This window comes from Erythrolamprus reginae, chromosome 4 (assembly GCF_031021105.1).
Source record: "Erythrolamprus reginae isolate rEryReg1 chromosome 4, rEryReg1.hap1, whole genome shotgun sequence".
Taxonomy (NCBI): domain Eukaryota; kingdom Metazoa; phylum Chordata; class Lepidosauria; order Squamata; family Dipsadidae; genus Erythrolamprus; species Erythrolamprus reginae.
Window position 1 is genome coordinate 103231649 of NC_091953.1, and position 19916 is coordinate 103251564.

At 37.5% G+C, this 19916-nt stretch overlaps 2 protein-coding genes across 3 annotated transcripts in view; one reads left to right on the forward strand and one right to left on the reverse strand.

Annotated features, from left to right (window-relative positions):
* The window catches only part of LOC139166905 (uncharacterized), a 984072-nt gene that overhangs the window by 277487 nt on the left and 686669 nt on the right, over positions 1 to 19916 (forward strand). The gene's annotated exons all lie outside the window — the stretch shown is intronic.
* UPF3A (UPF3A regulator of nonsense mediated mRNA decay) lies at positions 1027 to 17582 on the reverse strand. Of its 2 annotated transcripts, none has more exons than XM_070751111.1 (10): positions 17307 to 17582; positions 15910 to 16016; positions 13827 to 13933; positions 12184 to 12282; positions 11981 to 12091; positions 10410 to 10465; positions 10160 to 10318; positions 7748 to 7905; positions 4345 to 4583; positions 1027 to 2886 (listed from the first exon to the last, which is right to left on the reverse strand). In XM_070751111.1, exons 1-10 carry the CDS (start codon positions 17457 to 17459, stop codon positions 2819 to 2821), a joined length of 1257 nt encoding a protein of 418 aa, XP_070607212.1. In that variant the 5' UTR covers positions 17460 to 17582; the 3' UTR covers positions 1027 to 2818. The 2 variants fall into 2 exon arrangements, with proteins under 2 accessions (XP_070607212.1, XP_070607211.1); XM_070751110.1 differs by having other exon boundaries at positions 4289 to 4583; positions 17307 to 17541.

Consider the following 19916-nt stretch of genomic DNA (forward strand, 5'->3'; position numbering starts at 1 on the left):
TCTATCTCTCCCCCTCTTGCTCTCCCTCTTTTTCTCACTTTCCCTCTCTCGTGCACCGAGCGCGGGCAGGCGGGCAGGCAGGCAGTGGACAAGCGGCGGGCGGACAAGCGAGGCGGCGGACAAGCGGCGGGCAGGCAGGCGGTGGACAAGCGGCGGGCGGACAAGCGGCGGGCGGGCGGACAAGCGAGGCGGCGGACAAGCGGCGGGCGGACAAGCGGCAGGCGGACAAGCGGCAGGCGGGCGGACAAGCGAGGTGGCGGACAAGCGGCGGGCGGACAAGCGGCAGGCAGGTGGGCAGCCAGGCAGCGGACAAGCGGCGGGCGGACAAGCGGCGGGCAGGCGGACAAGCGAGGCGGCGGACAAGCGGTGGGCGGACAAGCGGCGGGCAGGCGGGCAGCCAGGCGGCGGACAAGCGGCGGACAAGCGGCGGCCGGACAAGCGAGGCGGACAAGCGAGGCGGCGGACAAGCGGCGGGTGGACAAGTGGCGGGCGCGGCAGCAGCGAGGAGCCGAAGATCGGGGTTTCCCCTTTGCGTGGGCGGCGTGGAAACCCCGATCTTCGGCTCCTCGCTGCTGCGGCGCTGCCGAGCAGATCAGCTGCTGGGCGGCGGAAGGAACCTTCCCTGGGTCTTCCCAGGTGCGGAAGTAAAAACACCATCTGCGCATGCGCGGCCATGGAAAAAAGGGCGCGCATGCGCAGATGGTGTTTTTACTTCCGCACCACTATATTGCGAAAAATCGAGTATCGCGAGGGGTCTTGGAATGTAACCCTCGCGATACTCGAGGGATCACTGTAATTAATATTTTTTTAAAAAAATATATGATCAGTTCTTTAAACAGAAACATTATGTACTAAAGGACAACTCAGCATACAATGGTTGTATCATCTCCCCCAGTTAGAAAAGAGAACAGCTATTCAGAAAACAAGAAATTATATAAACAGCCAATGGATATATCCATTTATCCTATAAATTATTTTCCATACACATTTCTGCACCAAAAGTTAAAAAAACAGAACAAGCCAATATTTGGATGACTAGATTTCAGTTTAATCTTCCAATGACTGAAAATGTATTTTATTTACATTTAAAACAAATGGTGATAATACAGTAATTTTAAAAAAATCAAAACACAAGGTTAAAAAATAGTTAACATTATCAACATTATTGATTTTATGACTTGCCCTTATGATATGTAATTTTTTTCCAAAAAGTGAGAAGATGTATCTCTTCACAATGTATTCCAATAGCATAATGAACAGAGAGAACCTGTGGCAGGTACCGTGCATTCTGCTGTATAATCTATTTATAACCCATCAATGCCATGTAAAAATATATTTCATGAAATATTTACATACAAAAAACAACTAATAAACCCACATATTGAAAAAAAGGCAAAGGTTTTTAAAATGTCTTTTCATGAAAGGCCAATGTTACATTAAATATTCAGACTTGAGTCAGGCTTTTTTTCAGGTAACAGAATGAAAGGTAAGTTAAAAAATAGATTGACACTTATCTAGCATTTTATGAACAGAAAATAGGCTAAATATGATAGGGCAGACCCATACATCACAACTCTGCTTTCTCTGAAGTCCTATAAAGAATGGCCAGAAGCTAGTGCTGACCCTTCCCTTGTCCACATACTCCCCATTGAAAGCTATTTTGTTTACCAATAAGTTGTTGCTGTTCTTTTGCTGGATGTATGAGGTTGGAGGGCAGGTCCTGAAAGAAATATGCCTTAAGCAGCTCTTTTTATCACATGAATGTTGTACCATTATATCCTTGCAAACTACCTTCATCAACCTCTTTCTGTAAATGTATCTTTTAACCATGATCCTATAGCAGATTAAGCACTGTCCTACAATAATGATGCAAACATTGCATTAATTATAAACACATTGATGATTCATATTGAAAGTTGCAGTTGCTGTAATTGTTATATATTGGGACAAAACTACTGATAGGACCAAATTTAAGATACTGTAATTTCCTTCCCTCACCCACAGATATATAATATTTTGTACACTTTTTGTACATACATACAAACCTGGGAGTGTGCAAATGTTTATGGAGACATTTGAAAAGCACCTTTGGGACTGTGAGTGTATAATTAATGTAATTTGTAGAAGATAGAAAGTATTTCATTGAAAATGTCTGGAAATAAATATCTTAAATATTTCTTTTGTTTAGCACATGTAGCAATTTCTCAAAAGTTTTATACAAAACACAGCAATTTAAAATATGTTTGGGGTTACTAGAACTTCCAAACTCTACCTTCTAAAATCTAGCATAATTTTCAGCAATATTGCCTCAAAATCACTTCCTTATGTCTCAAATCAAAAGACCCTTTGTGTATGTAGGAAAACAACTGTCAGAAGTTATGTATGAAATTAATCCTAGCACAAATACATACAATGACCATGTATGTATCTATAGACATTTTGAATTCATATTTTTTCCTCATATGCGGACAGCATACTTTCTCATACATGGAAAAAGAAGAGAACCAGCTTTAATTTACCTCCAAGGCTGACAACACCTTTCCTTAAAAAAAAAAGGTCACATACAGTATTTACTTTATGCGATGTTTCCTAAGGTCCAGATTCCATATAGAAAACTGTAAAAAGGAATGGAATTTTCTTGGCAATGCTGTCCAAGTTCCAAGAACATTCAGTTCTCTGTAAGCCACTAAATCTTTAAGCTGAATGTCCGTTTTATTCTACATCTTCACTCTTCTCAGAACTACCACCAGCTGAGTTGTCTGCCTCATACCTTCCATCATAAACTTCTTGAGAAGTTTTTTCAGCACAGTCATAGAACCTACTTGTAGGTCCCATATGTGTTCGAATGCGAATTCCTGGTTGGTACAGCTGCATGGCTGGGCGATCCTATGCAGAAAAAAAAGAATGAAGAATATAAAAGCTCTGAGAAAAATATTTACTAGGTGTCTTAATGCAGCCTGGGTGAATGAATATATAAATATTTCCTCCATTACTTACATTTAATTAATAAGAACTAGTCTCCCTCCCTCTCTCCATCCCTCCCTCTCTCCTTCCTTTCACTGAGAGGCAAGTATTCAAGCAAATTAAAAAGATTATAGAGAAACAACCTGAGAAAAATGTGGTAGGACATATGGCACCAAACTAACCCATAGAAAATTTTAGATTCCCACTCATGCTCATTAGAACAAATGCTAATTAAATTCATACAAATATGGATACAATAATATTAAAATGAAAAAGACTTAATACTTTCTGGCACACACAGTCAACATTTGCAAGCTAATCTAACATTGGCCAATCTGGCTAATAAGCCTGGCGATCAGGATATAAGAGTGCTATAGAAATGTATAATCTTGCAGCCTTTTGCTTAGTGCTGAAAAGTCTTCATAATGAAATGGAGAGAAAAATGACAACTCCGATGTAATCCTATAACCAATGGTGTAAGATTATTTCACAATTTAAAAGATGCTCACTTGAGTTGGAAATGTACTTCTTGGAATCAGTTACATATACTTCTCAAAAAACATGTTTAAAGCAAAGCTTCACATTCCTGATAAATTAACTCATTATAATCTGGTTGCAAGTGGCAAAGGTTGTGTGATCCACAATGGACAGTACTATCATTGCCGCTACATCATCAGAACAAGGCATTCTTTTTGCTACAGCTGCATACAACCAAACAATAAAGTGCCATATCAGAAAACACAATTTTTCTAAAAACAAAACATCAACAATAAGGCTCTTATGGAGTAAGTGGTCTTTGAAAACGTTTTGGAAAAATAAATGTCTTTTTTTAAGGGATAACTTGCCCTGGCACTCACATGAACTTGCTTTGTGCTCTTTGTTATTCATCAGCACCAATGTTATTAGACTATTGTGGCTAATAAGCTTTTTAGTAATAGTGTATTAGAATGTAAGGTCAGCATTTTTAGAGTGGATTAGTTTCTGATAAGTTCTCATTAAGTCAGCAGGCACTTAGTTGTGTATAGCAGGTGTATGTATGTATGTGTGTACACACACACACACACACGTATATAATATGTATATATTTCTTTTAGGAAGAAAAAAATCCATAAGAAAAAGGCTTGGTAATAATTTTATTTTAAATAGGGCCATATAAATAAGTAGCAAGGGTATCTTAACTGCTTTGGTTTATAAAGTGTGCATTTTTTTCTATGTTATTTCAACATAGTTGCTAAAAGTTTCATGCTGAGGTGTCAAAAGCAAATCTTCTGTGTCCCTGATGTAATTTTAGTAATGAAAAATTATCCTAAATGAATAAAAGAACCTTATTTCTTATGCGCTCCTTTTTGGATGCCATGTCATCACACTTGTCCTCTTTACCCAGTTTGTCTACTGTGTCCACAGTGAAGCTGTAGTTGTAGTTCACTTTCTTTCCTCGGTCTTGGTTGTACCCTTTCTCCCACTTCGGTTCATCTTCATTCCGTCTCACATATTTGTCAAATTCATAGTGAGTTCTGTGCTTTCGGCCATCTTCCAACCGATATCTTTGTCTCTCAGGTTCTTTATCACGAAATCTTCTCTCTGAATCTCTTTGTTCTTTATCACTGTCGTTTTGTGATCTGTGTTTTTAAAGGTGAATAAACTTGAACAGTTAATCAAGTGAACATAAGTTTGGTTATATTATAATTAGTGTTGCCACAAAAGGAGAAGCTGTTGGCTGGAGATGGCTGGTGAAATTTATTTTTATTTATTTATTTTATTTATTCGATTTTTATGCCACCCTTCTCCTTAGACTCAGGGCAGCTTACAACATATTAGCAATAGCACTTTTTTTAAAATAGAGCTAGGCTATTGCCCCCACAATACCTTTTGACTTCAAACCTGTGTTATTTTCTTTTAGTTTGTAGTAATCTTTTGTCATTTTAAACTCTTTTTATATTTATAATTAGTTTTATAGTTGTGTGTTTTATTACGTGGCTGCTTGAGGCTCACCTACTGCACTACTATTACTACTAGTTTTTTTCTCATCATTCCTATCACCATTTCCTTCCACTTATGACTATATGACTGTAACATGTTACTTGTATCCTTAAGATTTTTATTAATATTGATTGTTTCTTTATTGCTTATTTGACCCCTATGACAATCATTAAATGTTGTATCTCATGATTCTTGACAAATGTATACAGTATTTTCTTTTATGTACACTGAGAACATATGCACCAAAGACAAATTCCTTATGTGTCAAATCACACTTGGCCAATAAAGAATTCTACTTCTACTTCTACCTTGAACCCCAAGCTGAGCAGCATATGAGTTTAATAAATAATGATAAAAGAAGATTTGCCTGCATTTAATTTTATATTTTGCATTCAATTGAAAAAGAAAATGATAAAAAATAAAGGCATATAATGTAAATGCTCATTCCAGAATTTAAGCATTTGGTTAAATCTTTTTTTGTAATACTTTCCCCCCCCTTTCTAATCCTCTGATATTAAAAGCTATGGAACTGGCAGAAAAAGCAAAAGAAATTATGGCAGTGTAATGGGTAATATATCAAAATTCCATGATCAAGCAATATTTTTGGTACAGTAATCCAACTTTTTAATAAATAGTACGGTAATTATTTTTGAATTAATAAGCCGCATAATGATTCTGAAGAACCTGAAGTTTTACACTCTAATTTCATTCATTTACAAGATAATGTCCCACTCTAAGTTGTCAGAAAAAGGAATACTTTACTGAATCAGATAGCAAGGAGACTCAGAAATCGTATATAAAGATAACTGGCAATTTAAAAGAGTAAATTAAGCTAGATATTTTTAAAGTAAATCAATCAATAAATTATTTATTTATTTATTTGATTTGATTTGATTTGTATGCCGCCCCTCTACGTAGACTCGGGGCGGCTAACAACAATAATAAAAAAATAAATTGTATAGCCCTAGGGGGAAGGAATATCTCAATTCCCCCATGCCTGACGACAGAGGTGGGTTTTAAGGAGCTTATGAAAGGCGAGGAGGGTGGGCGCAATTCTGATCTCTGGGGGGAGCTGATTTCAGAGGGCCGGGGCCGCCACAGAGAAGGCTCTTCCCCTGGGTCCCGCCAAACGACATTGTTTAGTGGATGGGACCCGGAGAAGGCCCACTCTGTGGCACCTAACTGGTCACTGGGATTCGTGAGGCAGAAGGAGATATTCTGGTCTGATGCCATGAAGGGCTTTATAGGTCATAACCAACACTTTGAATTGTGACCGGAAACTGATATATAGAGGTATGGTATGACATTCTTATAATATATCTCATAGTTCAAATATATTTTAACTTGGAGGAGCTAGTTAAACAGTTTTGAGATAGATGAAAGATGAGAGATTGCTACATTTATTTCTTTTTCTTAAGAGTACTTTTGCTTAAAAGGGGTTAAGATTTGACATTTTCTTGACAGAATTCGAATAACCATGCATTAGATATTTCCTCAATATCTGTACTTCTGTATCAGTGAAAAATGAGTTCTTTTAACATTAATTAAACTATGTACAGAAAATGACATTCTTAATTGTATAAAACTGCTCATTTCCTCCATGCTTCCTGTTAGCTTGTTACAAAGCCATGTTTGATTACAAATAGAATAAAATTTATAGTCAAGATGCACCAGATACTTGTAAAGGATTGAAATATTTTTTAAAGAAAGCAGTTAAGGACTGGTTTGGACAGACAGAACAGCAGCAGAAATAATAAACATTCAGTCCCTAAACTGTATATATCCACTTGCACTTCTATGTGTTAAAGGAGAAGGTAACCTTTCTGCATACATCTATGGGTAGCATAGTGGAGCCATATTCTAACAAAAGATATAGCAAGAGTAAACTATGGGCAAAGCTTGGTTTCTCACATGCACAGACCCTTCACTATTTATCATACATGTACTTATTCTGTACTTTTTATTTCTAGGAAAGAATGCTAAAAATAAAATAAAAAATACTTTGCTTTCTGACTTCCTCAAAATTGCTAAAATAGAAAGAATGCTATATTTCTGTACTTCAATACAGTGGAATACAGCTTCTGCTTCATACCTATGCAAAAATTTGAAAAAGAGATGTGCTAGAAGGGAAAATAATTCAAGAGACTACATGCAGATTGTGAATTTTAATGTCTACAAGCAATCAGGCCAATGACTGAGATCAATTAACTAAGCTTATTTTTAAAAAATACCCCATGCTTTAGCTGAAAATGTTCCCCCTACATTTTAGAGATCAATAAAAAATATTTCTGCCTTCAATCTAAGATAAATGATGGGGAAAAAAATAAAACATTGAAATGAGAAAAGGGAACAAATGTTCAGGCACCAACTCCTAATATTGTAAGAATCTTAGCACCTCTCATCATCTATCCATCTGTCTGTTCAACCAGGCATCCTCCGTTCTCTCTCTCTCTCTCTCTCTCAAATATTTTTTTTAAAAAAATGAACAATGTTTTCTTAGGTTCATAATATTTTTTCATTGTAATCAATCTGCAAACAGACATATAAGTTATCAAATATTCTACAATCATTAAATGAGAATTGTAGCTTCACAGTTCTATGATCTAGGCGAGGAAAATAAGTGTTAGCATATGACAGCTTCATCGCCGCCACTCACCATACAAGAACTCCAACAAAACCATTTACTGTAGGAATTAAATTAATGTATTGCTGTGCAGTTTAAAAAAATTAAATTCCACAGGATTAAAAGAATTAAGAAGACCTCAAAGCAGTAATCAAAAGTGCCCAGTAAAGAAATACTCACTTTTCCTTAAGTTCCTTTAGAGGAACTTCCAATGGCTTGGATTTTAAACTACCATGTCCCGGTGATTTCTCCCATTTGTTGTCTTCAATATCACCTTTTTCTTTTTCTCTGTGCTTTTCTGTAGTCTGTTCATCTCCCTTTTCAGGTTTCTTAAGAAGCTAAAGAATATTTTATTATAAATGTAGTTATTATTTAACAAATAGGTAGCAAGGCAGTGAACAATAACTAAAATGAGGGATGGGGGACAGAATTGAGAGTACTTTCTTACACCATCTAACTGCTTTTACTGATCTTTCTCATGTGTTTCTTATAAACACAAATACAACTGAGTTTTATCCATTGCTTTTGTGAAATTAGTTCTTCGCTATGTTATCACTATTTAATATTATTTGACAAATAGTCTTCTGGACCCCATGCATACAAGGAAAAAAAAGCTCTACTGTGGGCTAGATGAAAGTAACTGTTAATTAAATTGTTCCTCATTATTCCCTCTGACAGCCAATTCCATGGATTTCTGGAAACAATGGATTGAAATTGGTAAAATTAAGATTCACCTGGATATCACTGCCAAGCTCATCTAATATACACTCAGTGAAGGGCTACCAAAATTTTTACATACCACACTATGGGCGTGGCTTATGCAGGACTCCCTGCATTTTCTCTCAACATCTTTCAATGCAAATTGGGTGCTCTGGGGTGGAGCTCCATTTTTGCTACCCCACTGCGTTTCCCCCCCCCCCCAATCTGGGCAGTAGTCCACCCCTGTATACACTGCTCAAAAAAAATAAAAGGAACACTTAAACAACACAATATAACTCCAAGTAAATCAAACTTCTGTGAAATCAAACTGTCCACTTAGGAAGCAACACTAAGGAAGCAACACTCCGAGTCTACGGAGAGGGGCGGCATACAAATCTAATAAATAATAATAATAATAACACTGATTGACAATCAATTTCACATGCTGTTGTGCACATTCAACTTTGTACAGAACAAAGTATTCAATGATAAAATTTCATTCATTCAGATCTAGGATGTGTTATTTGAGTGTTCCCTTTATTTTTTTGAGCAGTTTGTTCTCTACAGTTTGTTCTCTAGTATCCATTTTATTTGTATTAACAATACCTTGAATGCTAGGATAAATTACTTTTTAAAAGTAAATGAAATGTTCCAATTGCCGTTTTTCCACCACTGTCGCCTGAAATTGCCTCTAATGAAGCATTTGAGATGAAGGAAAAGCAAAGTTGGAAACGTTTTCCCCATGGGCTGTCTTAAATTAATTTATCTTAGAAAGAAGCTCTGCCTTGAGTAATGGGACTCTTCTCCTCTAAAACTCCAATGTCTCATCCTCATCCTCATTCAGGAAGAGTAGACAGGAGGAAGGATAAGAGAGCTTGTAAGAATACACTGAGATAACCTCATCTTACAAGCTAAACCAGCCCTGTGATACTTGCTATTCCATATCCCAAATCCTACTGAATTCTCAAAACATTGTTAAGATTTGTAGACAGTTAAGAATATATTAATGACATAGACAATAACAAATAACATAAATCCTACATATGTTATAATATAAATAGCATATATAACATAGAAACATAGAAGACTGACGGACGAAAAAGACCTCATGATCCATCTAGTCTGCCCTTATACTATTTTCTGTATTATATCTTAGGATGGATATATGTTTATCCCAGGCATGTTTAAATTCAGTTGCTGTGGATTTATCAACCACGTCTGCTGGAAGTTTGTTCCAAGGATCTACTACTCTTTCAGTAAAATAATATTTTCTCATGTTGCTTTTGATCTTTCCCCCAACTAACTTCAGATTGTGTCCCCTTGTTCTTGTGTTCACTTTCCTATTAAAAACATTTCCTTCCTGGACCTTATTTAACCCTTTAACATATTTAAATGTTTCGATCATGTCCCCCCTTTTCCTTCTGTCCTCCAGACTATACAGATTGAGTTCATTAAGTCTTTCCTGATACGTTTTATGCTTAAGACCTTCCACCATTCTTGTAGCCCGTCTTTGGACCCGTTCAATTTTGTCAATATCTTTTTGTAGGTGAGGTCTCCAGAACTGAACACAGTATTCCAAATGTGGTCTCACCAGCACTCTATATAGCGGGATCATAATCTGCCTCTTCCTGCTTGTTATACCTCTAGCTATGCAGCCAAGCATCCTATAACATTTAACAAATTATATATATATTTCAGTTTTAAAGATAAATGTTATTTCTGGCTCTCCTTAACAAAAGTTACAAATCACATTTTTCTTTACAAGGAAAATATTGTATACATTTATTTATCATTTAAAAAAAATGTTTCACACAAACATGAATTAATCTAAAAGCTTAGTACCATTAAAGCATTGAAAATATACTGAAAATATATTTTAATTTTCTGCATTACCTTAATCCTTATTTCTTTTTCAGCAATTTTCTTTTGTTTCTCAGCTTCTTTTCTTTTGCGTCTTTCTTCCTCTCGGCGTTTCCGTTTCTCATCTTCTCTTAGCCGTTTTTTTTCTGATTCTCTCCTCCTTCTTTCTTCCCTTTTCTCTTCTCGAATTCTCTGAAGTATTGGAAAAGGTTAGCAGTGATTTATATTACTATTACAAAAAACTGAAGTCAATATTAAGCTGTAGTTCAAAATGCTAACATACCTGTTTTTCTAATTTTCTATTTTTAATATATTCCAAAAGTGGGGTGGTTCTTCTAGCTAAAACACAAAAAATGTGATGTAGTGTTCCATTCCTAAAATAAGCATGTTTTATATTTGTTAACATTTAAGCTTTAACAAGATAATTAATAAGACATAATTAGTAATATTTCATTTAGTCCATAGGCTACTAAAGAAAAATTTATCATATTGCCAAGGAGTTTAAAAAGCAATAAAGTAAGCCTCATAGTTGCAATATCAATATAGAAGTCTTAATAATAAGTTTTTTTCCCCTAAGAAATATTTTTCCTTATTATTTTCAATAATTAAGAGTAAAAAAATCCACACATTTATTTCACCTTTGATCTCATGGATGAGATTTTTATACCTTATAACTTTTATACATTATAATTTATTTTTAAATTATTGAAGAGCCCATTTGTGCAAAATATATCCTTCAAATTTCTGTAACAGTACACCATAGCTACTAATCGCTATTATTAACATTAACAACAGTTAACTTATGAGTACAATATAGAAAAGCATCACTTATTTATTTATTTATTAAATTTGTATGCTGCCCTTCTCCGAAAACTCTGGGCGGCAATTACAGCTTGCACATGCTGTTAGATACTAAGACTGAAGCACATAGTTTCAGTCAAGTCCTCCATTCTGGCAGGAAGAATACTGAATGCTGATTGGTTGAACTGTCTGACTGCTTCCAATAAAAGGGCTGTCTGTCAGACAGAGCCTTTACTGAATGGTACATGTTGCTCAATAAAGAGCTGTTGTGACTACCTCTGCTGTCTGCCTCATCCATTCACCCTAGCTAACACGCAATCCCACAGATTTTGCTCATCTAAAACTGGATTCTGGATTTGCATGGAGAATCCATTTAGTTTGCACATCCACAGTTGGATTACTGATTCTAGATCAGAACTTGCTCTGGCTGAAAAGACTGTCGGCTTGAACTGAACATATATAAAATAACCACTATCTAATGAAACGACAAATTCCATATTGGACTCATTCTTCTGTCTCTTTCTATCCTTTTAGATATATGTCTGAATGATCTGTGGACATTATTGTACAAACCTGTTCTTACTACTGTAACTTAATTTTGGGTTGACTTCATGTTAATGTCCTTTTTATGATTCCTAACATGTATACAAAAAGGAAGATAGCACTGAAATACTATAACACAATTGTAGGCACCCATGCTATGAAATAACAAAGACCATAGAAAAAAATACTACTTAACTAGTGACATTTACTCAAATATCAAAAACAAAATTATAGTGGCTGCTAAACATTCAATTCATAAAACCTATGTGTATTTAAGTGTCTTGTTATTCATTCAAGATTAAAGTACAATTTTATATATTTCCTAGATAGCCATCTGAACTTAGTGCAATGACCTTTAGAAAACATTTAATTTAATAGAAGAAAACAAATAAAACTGTCATAATAATAATTTTACATATACCTTAAGAGTTTCAATAAGCAAACTAAAATATAAACACCTAATTAGAAAAAAAAATTAATTACTAAAAGGAAAAAATTAGCTTAACAAACCAATGAGTTCTCTTGTTTTCGCTTCAATTTCTCCCAGAAGTGTTTCCGGGTTGGCACATATTTTTTCTTCTTCAGCACAATAACTTTCTAAAAATTTTCTATATTCTGGATCTGTGAAAGAAAAATATAAAAAGCAAAGTATTGCAAAAGAAGTTCATCTTAAATTACAATAAGTGAGTTTTACCACCAACAAAAAAGTGTACCATCTTCTATGCTGCCAGATTTTGCATCTTTCTTCTTTAGTTTCTTTTTAGAAATCTTTTGGAAGGGTGCAAATTCAACAACAGCAGGATATTCCAAACCTTTAAAGAATCAGAAAGGAATAGAATTATAAAGGACGATTAATTTTAAAACAGAAGTTATTTTGAGAACAAATGTCAGAATCAAAATTACTCATCCTATTTTATCTGACTCAAGCTTATTACACATAGCATCAAACCAGAAAAGGAAATCAGTACACAAGAGCAAACTTCTATGAATCCACTGAATCTACAGTAACTGATCACATCAGGATCCCCTTCATATTGCTTCAAAGAAATTTCCTTCAAGTTAAGCGTTACCCAAATGACACCAGGAAGGTCCTTTTTTAAAGCAACCATATGGAAATACCGTAGCTTGTCATTACCCTTTTCTGAAGTGATTTTTCTTTAGTTGAATTTAGATTAACTTCTAGTAATCCAGGTAGTCCCCTGACTCCCCTCTCAAGGTACAGTACGAAACAATTGATATATTTGTAGAAAAGAATGTAACAAAAAACCATACCATCAGACAGAGAAATAATCAAAAAAATATTTGACTGCGCCGAATATGATTCCCTAACACATAAACTGAAAGATAATAAAGAAACAGAAAATATAACCACATGGGATAAGTTTTATAACTGGATCGAGGAAAGGGAGAAAGAGACAGAAACGAAAGGAAACTGAGTAAAGGAGAACAAACCACAAAGGGATCAGGAATGAAGAGAAAGGAGGAAAGGAACAAGACAAAACAACTTATTTGATTGCTCGCCGATATCCTTTTATTTATTTATTTAATATGAAGGAATATACCAGAAACATAACAATTAGAATTTTAAACACAACACCTAGAAAAGGAAACACTAGATTAATAGATTAAGTAAATTTTAAGAAACAGGATACCGCTGAAAGTATAACCGGAAAAATGAAATATAAATATAACTGCAGGTTGGCAGGGGGGGGGGGGAGGGTAAAGGGGTGTCCGACGTTTTGTTTGTTTTTGTTTTTTTGTTGTTGTTGTTAGTGTTAAATGTGGTTTGTTCGACCTTAATGAAAATAACGATTAGACACATATGATAAGAACACCTTGTCCTGTTTATACTGTTTTGTATTGTCTTTGTATATAGATTTGTATATATATTCAATAAACACTATTTTAAAAAAAACAAAAAAAAACAAAACAAAAAACCATACACATTTAAATAGAATTTTGCTTTCAAGAATTCAGTGGATGGTTAACAAGGAGCTCCATTGTGGCTCCAGGTAGTCGACTTTCAACAATTCATTTAGTGACTTTGAAGTTACAACAGCACTGAAAAAAGTGAGTTATGACCATTTTTCACACTTGTGACTGTTACAGCATCCCCATCATCATTCAGATTTACATTTGGATGCTTGACAACTGGTTCATACTTATGATGGTTGCAGTGTTTTAGGGTCATGTGATCCCTTTTTGCAACCCTGTTACTAATTTAATAACTGCACTTAACAAGTGTGGCAAGAAAAGTCACAAAATGGGGCAAAACGTACAACGTATTTCTCACATAGCAACACAAATTTGGGGCTTTGGTGTGTACAATACATTTTATGGATCCTTTATGAGTTACCTTTATTGTCAATGAAGACATAGCCATCAAAGCGATCTCTAAAAAGAATGATGTCATCGGGATTTCTAAAATTAATATATGCTCTTGAGTAGAGGTGAGGATAAAGACTGCAACAAGAATGAATGTCAATTACTTTTATGTAAGTTCTAAAAGGAAAATTGTACACATATATGTCTCAAAGAAAACACCATTATAATTTATTTAAATAATAATAATAATAATAATTTCTTAGATTTGTATGCCGCCCCTCTCCGAGGACTCGGAGCGGCTCACAAAAATAAAACATCATATACAAATCTAATGTTAAAACAGTCTTTAAGAAACCTCTATTAAAACAGTCATACAGCCCAAGCATACCATCCATAAAGTCAAAGGCAGCTAAGAATATATCAATTCCTCTACACCTGGCGACATAGATGAGTTTTCAAAAGTTTGCGAAACGCAAGGAGAGTGTGGGCAGTCCTAATCTCTGGGGGGGGGGCTGATTCCAGAGGGCCGGGGCCACCACAGAGAAGGCTCTTCCCCTGGGTCCCACCAGATGGCATTGTTTTGTCGACGGGACCCGGAGAAGGCCAACTCTGTGGGACCTAATCGGTCGCTGGGATTCGTGCGGATATATACTGTATCTATATATTTAATGTAAAGACAAGCCATCAGAAATGCTATGGGTAATGAATTCTTAATAATCTATAACCTCTATGCAAATTGGTATTATTCAACCAACCTAGTTTTCACAGAATTCACTTTCAAGGTTTGAAAACCACTATAACATCATTCCTACTTTGGCTGCAAGTAAATTGCGTAAAAAAGGCCTGGGGAATAATGGAGGCAAGTTAGAACTTCCTTTTGATGCTTGTTCCCAATGAATTCATTTCCTAGTTACATTTTATATTAAAGTGTGATTTAGTTTTTGTTTATTAATAGATTACAACTGCTTAGGCTTGTATAACATATTAAATAATAAATTATGCCCTAACTAAAGCCACAATACTGTATACCAAAATAATGAAATCATGCTATGGCCTGCTGTGATAGTCTATGAACCTAGGTATATGATAGTGATAATGTTATATAAAGCTACAATAAACAAGTAACTTAAGATTTTATATCTGAATAGAAAAAAATCTGTGTTTTCCCCCTTTCTCCTTTCCTTTTGGTGCCTTTCACAATTTTGCACGCTTATGCTAATGGTAATTAGGAAATTATATAAAATTCAATCTATTTCACACTAACAATCATGATGACAGAAACAAACAACCAGAATGCTGTAAGAATAGTGGTTGATATTACAAAGTTTTCTCTAAACCATGAATGTTTCTATTACTTTTTGAGGAACGCAAGCATCATATCGCAGAAAAATGATCCATTAATAATCCAGATAAAAACATTACATTCCAGTGTCTGAAATGGCCATAAATAGCCTGATGATCTCTTTAGAGAAGACAGTAGTAATATATGATGTGATTTACTTTTATTTAACTGCAACTCTTCACATAAGATATATGTGGGAACTAGTTTGATCTGGTGGCTAAAGAAAAAACACAGAAATTAAGGGTTCCAGTGCCACGTTAGCCATGAAAGCCAGCTAGATGATCTCGGGCTACTCACTCTTTCTCAGCCCAACTCACCTCACAGGGTTGTTGTTGTGTGACAAATAAGTGGAGGAAGATGTGTGGGATATATTTGCCACCTTGAGTTATTTACAAAAAAAAAGTGAAATGATGAATGAATAAATGAATCTCTCAGAAGATCCATTCAATCTGGCTAGAATGGTCAAATGTTGTCCATTCTTAAACTATTTTTAGTTAGAAAAAGTAAATTTTAATGTCTCAAATATGATGAGAGAATACTCCTGAAACCGTACATGATTCCTGCTCCCTGCTGTGAATCTCCCACAGTTCTAGTGCCATGATAATTACAGAATGAATAGCATTAAATACGCCATTAAATGAACAGTAGAGTATTTTTATCCATCCTTTGTATTAGAAACATTTTATACTAAAATTCATCCTATGTTAATAGCAATGACATCGCAATAACAAACATAAAATAAACAACTGTCTTGGTTTATATAAATGCTCACCTGGGATCAGAGGAACAAAATTCAAAATAATCATGAGCTGGAAGTGGATGGAGTTGTTCTTCTAGCTGCTCCTTAGTAAAGTTAGGAGGAAGTCGGCGAATAACTACCTGCAAAACAATATAGGTAAAACTGGGCTTACAACAGTTTTTCTCATGCCAATGCCTGCAGTACACTCAAAACAAGGTTACTGTTGTTGATCTGCATTAAAAAAAAAACACTTCCCATTAGAAATATTCCTATTTTATATACCAATCCCAGCCTTACCGACTGCAACCAATTACTGGACCTCAATCCATTCCTAAGAGGTCTGTAAGGGGTGCGTGCATAAGTGCACTACCGTGCCTACCCTCCCTGTCCTACTGTTCTATTGTCCAAATTTACCTATACTTAACTTGCTTTTGTTTATGTTTATACCATACCTATTACCTTGTACAGTGATACCTCGTCTTACAAATGCCTCATCATACAAACTTTTCGAGATACAAACCCGGGGTTTAAGATTTTTTTGCCTCTTTTTACAACTATTTTCACCTTACAACCCACTGCCGCTGCTGGGATGCCCCGCCTCTGGACTTCCGTTACCAGCGAAGCACCCGTTTTTGCGCTGCTGGGATTCCCGAGGCTCCCCTCCATGGGAAACCCCACCTCCCAGCAGGGGAATCCCAGCAGCGCAAAAACGCGCTTCACTGGCAACGGAAGTCCGGAGGTGGGGCTTCCCATGGAGGGGAGCCTCAGGGGAATCCCAGCAGCGCAAAAACGGCTGCTTCGGCTGGCAAAAGGGGTGAATTTTGGGCTTGCACGCATTAATCGCTTTTCCATTGATTCCTATGGGAAACATTGTTTCATCTTACAAACTTTTCACCTTAAGAACCTCGTCCCGGAACCAATTAAGTTTGTAAGACAAGATATCACTGTACATGTTTTGACAAAATAAAATAATGATAATAATAATAATGATAATAATAATAATAATGTTATTTATTATTATTGCTCTGTTGTACTGACAGCAGCAGCAACAACAACAATGATGATGATGTCACCTAGTTTGGGTAGTAAAAGATCCGCAAGAAAACAAGCAAGCTCAGACAGCACTCAGGACCCCTCATGTCAACCCTGAGCTACCAATATTCTTTAAATTTCCTGGACAGGTGGGAGCCGGATAGACCCAGGCTAGAGAACACGGAGCCCTCTCAGCATCCATCCGTCGCCTCCTCATGTCTCGCGCGCCCACCCCCACCCTGCCCCTCCCCCGCTTTGTCCCTCGCGGAGGCCCCCTCAGCGCTCCAGGTGGGGTAGCTCCTCCCACTCCCCGGCCGCTCCTTCCTCCAGCTCGCTGTCCTTGGTGCTGGAGGGCAGCCCTCCCCCTCGCCTCTCCCTTCGCCCGCCGGCCTCTTTACTTTACTCAGCGCCGCTCTTTTCTCTTCCCGTTGCTGCTTGCCCGGCGGTAGCCCCAGGTTGGAAGGCGGGGGCGGCGGGGGCGGCCTCCCCGGGGAGGACGACGGCGTCTCGGACACCCGACGCGGGGAGTCTCGCTGAAGCGGAGCGTCCATTTGACGCCAAGCTTCGCGACCCTTCGTCGCTCCGCCGCTTAATTAAAAGCTTTAGCCGGGGCTTCCTTTCAGCTCCTCTTTCAACTGCCAACCTTGGCAGGGAAACATCGCGAGAGCAGCCCCTCCATGCCCAAGAGGGTCTCGCGAGAGCTGGGGTGGGGGGAATCGGGCAAGGGGTTGTTGGGGAGGGGAGAGTTGCAAAGGCGTCTCGGCCGGGCCGGGCTGGGCTGGCCGTCTTTAAATAGCTGTGAAATTGGCCTGATTTGTTCCAAGCGCCCGACAACCCAACAGGTGTTCGCAATGTATGGCGGGATCCAGATTTTCTAGGGAGAGCCTCCCAGTTTGTAGCCAGGATGTTCGTAAAATCGTATACCAAATTGTCCTACCTGTTAGCGACTTCTTCACCTTCAACCGCAACAACACAGGAGCACGACATAGATAAATGTCAACGGCTGCAAACTAGACTGCAAAAAATACGACTTCAGCAATAGAGTAATCAACGCCCGAAATGCACTACCTGACTCTGTGGTTTCTACTCCTAACCCCAAAACGTTTAACCTTAGACTATCTACAATGGACCTCTCCCCTTTCTAAGAGGTCTGTAAGGGGCGTGAATAAGCACACCATTGTGCCTACCGTCTCTGTCCTATTGTCTTCTATCATTACTTATCTAATGTTTTATTTGTACAAATTACCATCCTATAATTGTTTGACAAATAAATAAATTTAAAAAAAAACTTGAGCCGATGGTGCTTTCCCCCCCCCCTTCCACCCCCATTTTTCAGGATCTGAGCACTTTTGCTGGAATCACAAAATGATGTAGTTGCAAACCCACCTGTTCCACCCCATTTTTTCTTGCAATAGCTTATCTTCAGATCTTTCCACCTCCACCCCCCTTACAGCATTATATAGCATTTCCGGTAATCTCACACTACTAACCAGAGCATACAAAACTTGCCAGACCAATCCTTGAATACAGCTCATCTGTCTGGAACCTGCACCACATTTCGGACGTAAACACTCTATGTCCAAAGATACTTTACTAGAAGAGCCCTCCACTCCTCCAATCGCAACAGAATACCCTACACAACTAGACTTACAATCCTAGGGTTAGAAAGTTTAGGACTACGTCGTCTTAAACACGACCTAAGCATAGCCCATGAAATCATCTGCTACGTTCTTCCTGTCAATGACTACTTCAGCTTCAATCACAATACACGACCACACAAGCGATACAAACTTAAAGTAAACCACTCTAAACTGAATTGTAGGAAATACAACTTTAGTAACCGAGTAGTTGATACATGGAACTCACTACCAGACTCTGTAGTATGATCATCTAACCCCCAAAACTTTACCCTTAGATTATCCACTGTTGACCTCTCCCAATTCCTAAGAGGTCAGTAAGGGGCGTGCATAAGTGCATGAGTGCCTTCCGCCCCGTCCTAATGTTACTCATTTACTAGTATCATGTATATAAATATTATATCTTTGTATACCACCAATACATATGTGACAAAATAAATAAATGTAGACTTATATACCGCTTTACAGCCCTCTCTGAGGTTTACAGAAAGCATATTGTCCCCAACAATCTGGGTCCTCATTTTACCGATCATGGAAGGCTGGAAGGCTGAATCAAGACTATTGAGACTATTAAGATTCGATCTGGCAAACTGCTGGCACTCGGTGATCAGCAGAAGTAGCTTGCATTACTGCGCTCTAATCACTGAGCCATCGAGGTTTTTATCAAGAATGGTATTAAATACAGTCAACAGCAGCAAAACAATCAAACTGTAGCCCACCCTCTTTGACTAGAGTTATAGGACAGTTAAACTTAAATTTCAGCACTATTATCCAATTCTTGTGTTGCCAGAATGCATGAGCATTTGGATCTGGCTTAACAGTACAGTATTTTCAATGGAACCTTATATGAACTGGACCTGAAACAACAGAATGCTTTATAACAATGGTTCTCAACTGGGGTCGGGACCCCTTTGGGGGTTAAACAACCGTTTCACAAGGGTCGCCTAAAACCATGGAAAAGACAAATTTCCCACTATAACTTCTATTCTGGCGCCTTGGAACATATTTTTACAATCCAACAAATCAGGCATTTACAGTGGGGGTATCCTTCTGACCTTCCTGCAAATTAGCTTAAAGCTCTGTTGGGAGAATTGGTGCTAGACTTATGGTTGGGGGTCACCACAACATGAGGAACTGTAGTAAGGGGTTGTGGCCTTAGAAAGGTTGGGAACCACTGCTTTATAATAACAATCCCAGCCTTGCCAGGAACCTTGCTGTGTAACTGCAGGAATAACTAAGAACATCCCTTCCTCTTCTATCCCTTCTCTGAAATGTTTAACCATCTGTGTTTGATTTTGGAGTTTTTCTATAGTTCTGCCAAACTGTTCTGTCCCTTTACTGATACTCAGTACTTGCAACCCTACTTGATCT

Coding starts and splice junctions, on each gene's coding strand:
- UPF3A (XM_070751110.1), bottom strand. CDS start 17,459: ATGGACGCTCCGCTTCAGCGAGACTCCCCGCGTCGGGTGTCCGAGACG. Junction 10,466..11,980: donor GAAAACAAGAGAACTCATTG/GTTTGTTAAGCT, acceptor TTTGTGTTTTAG/CTAGAAGAACCACCCCACTT. Junction 10,319..10,409: donor ATAGAAAATTAGAAAAACAG/GTATGTTAGCAT, acceptor CCAATACTTCAG/AGAATTCGAGAAGAGAAAAG.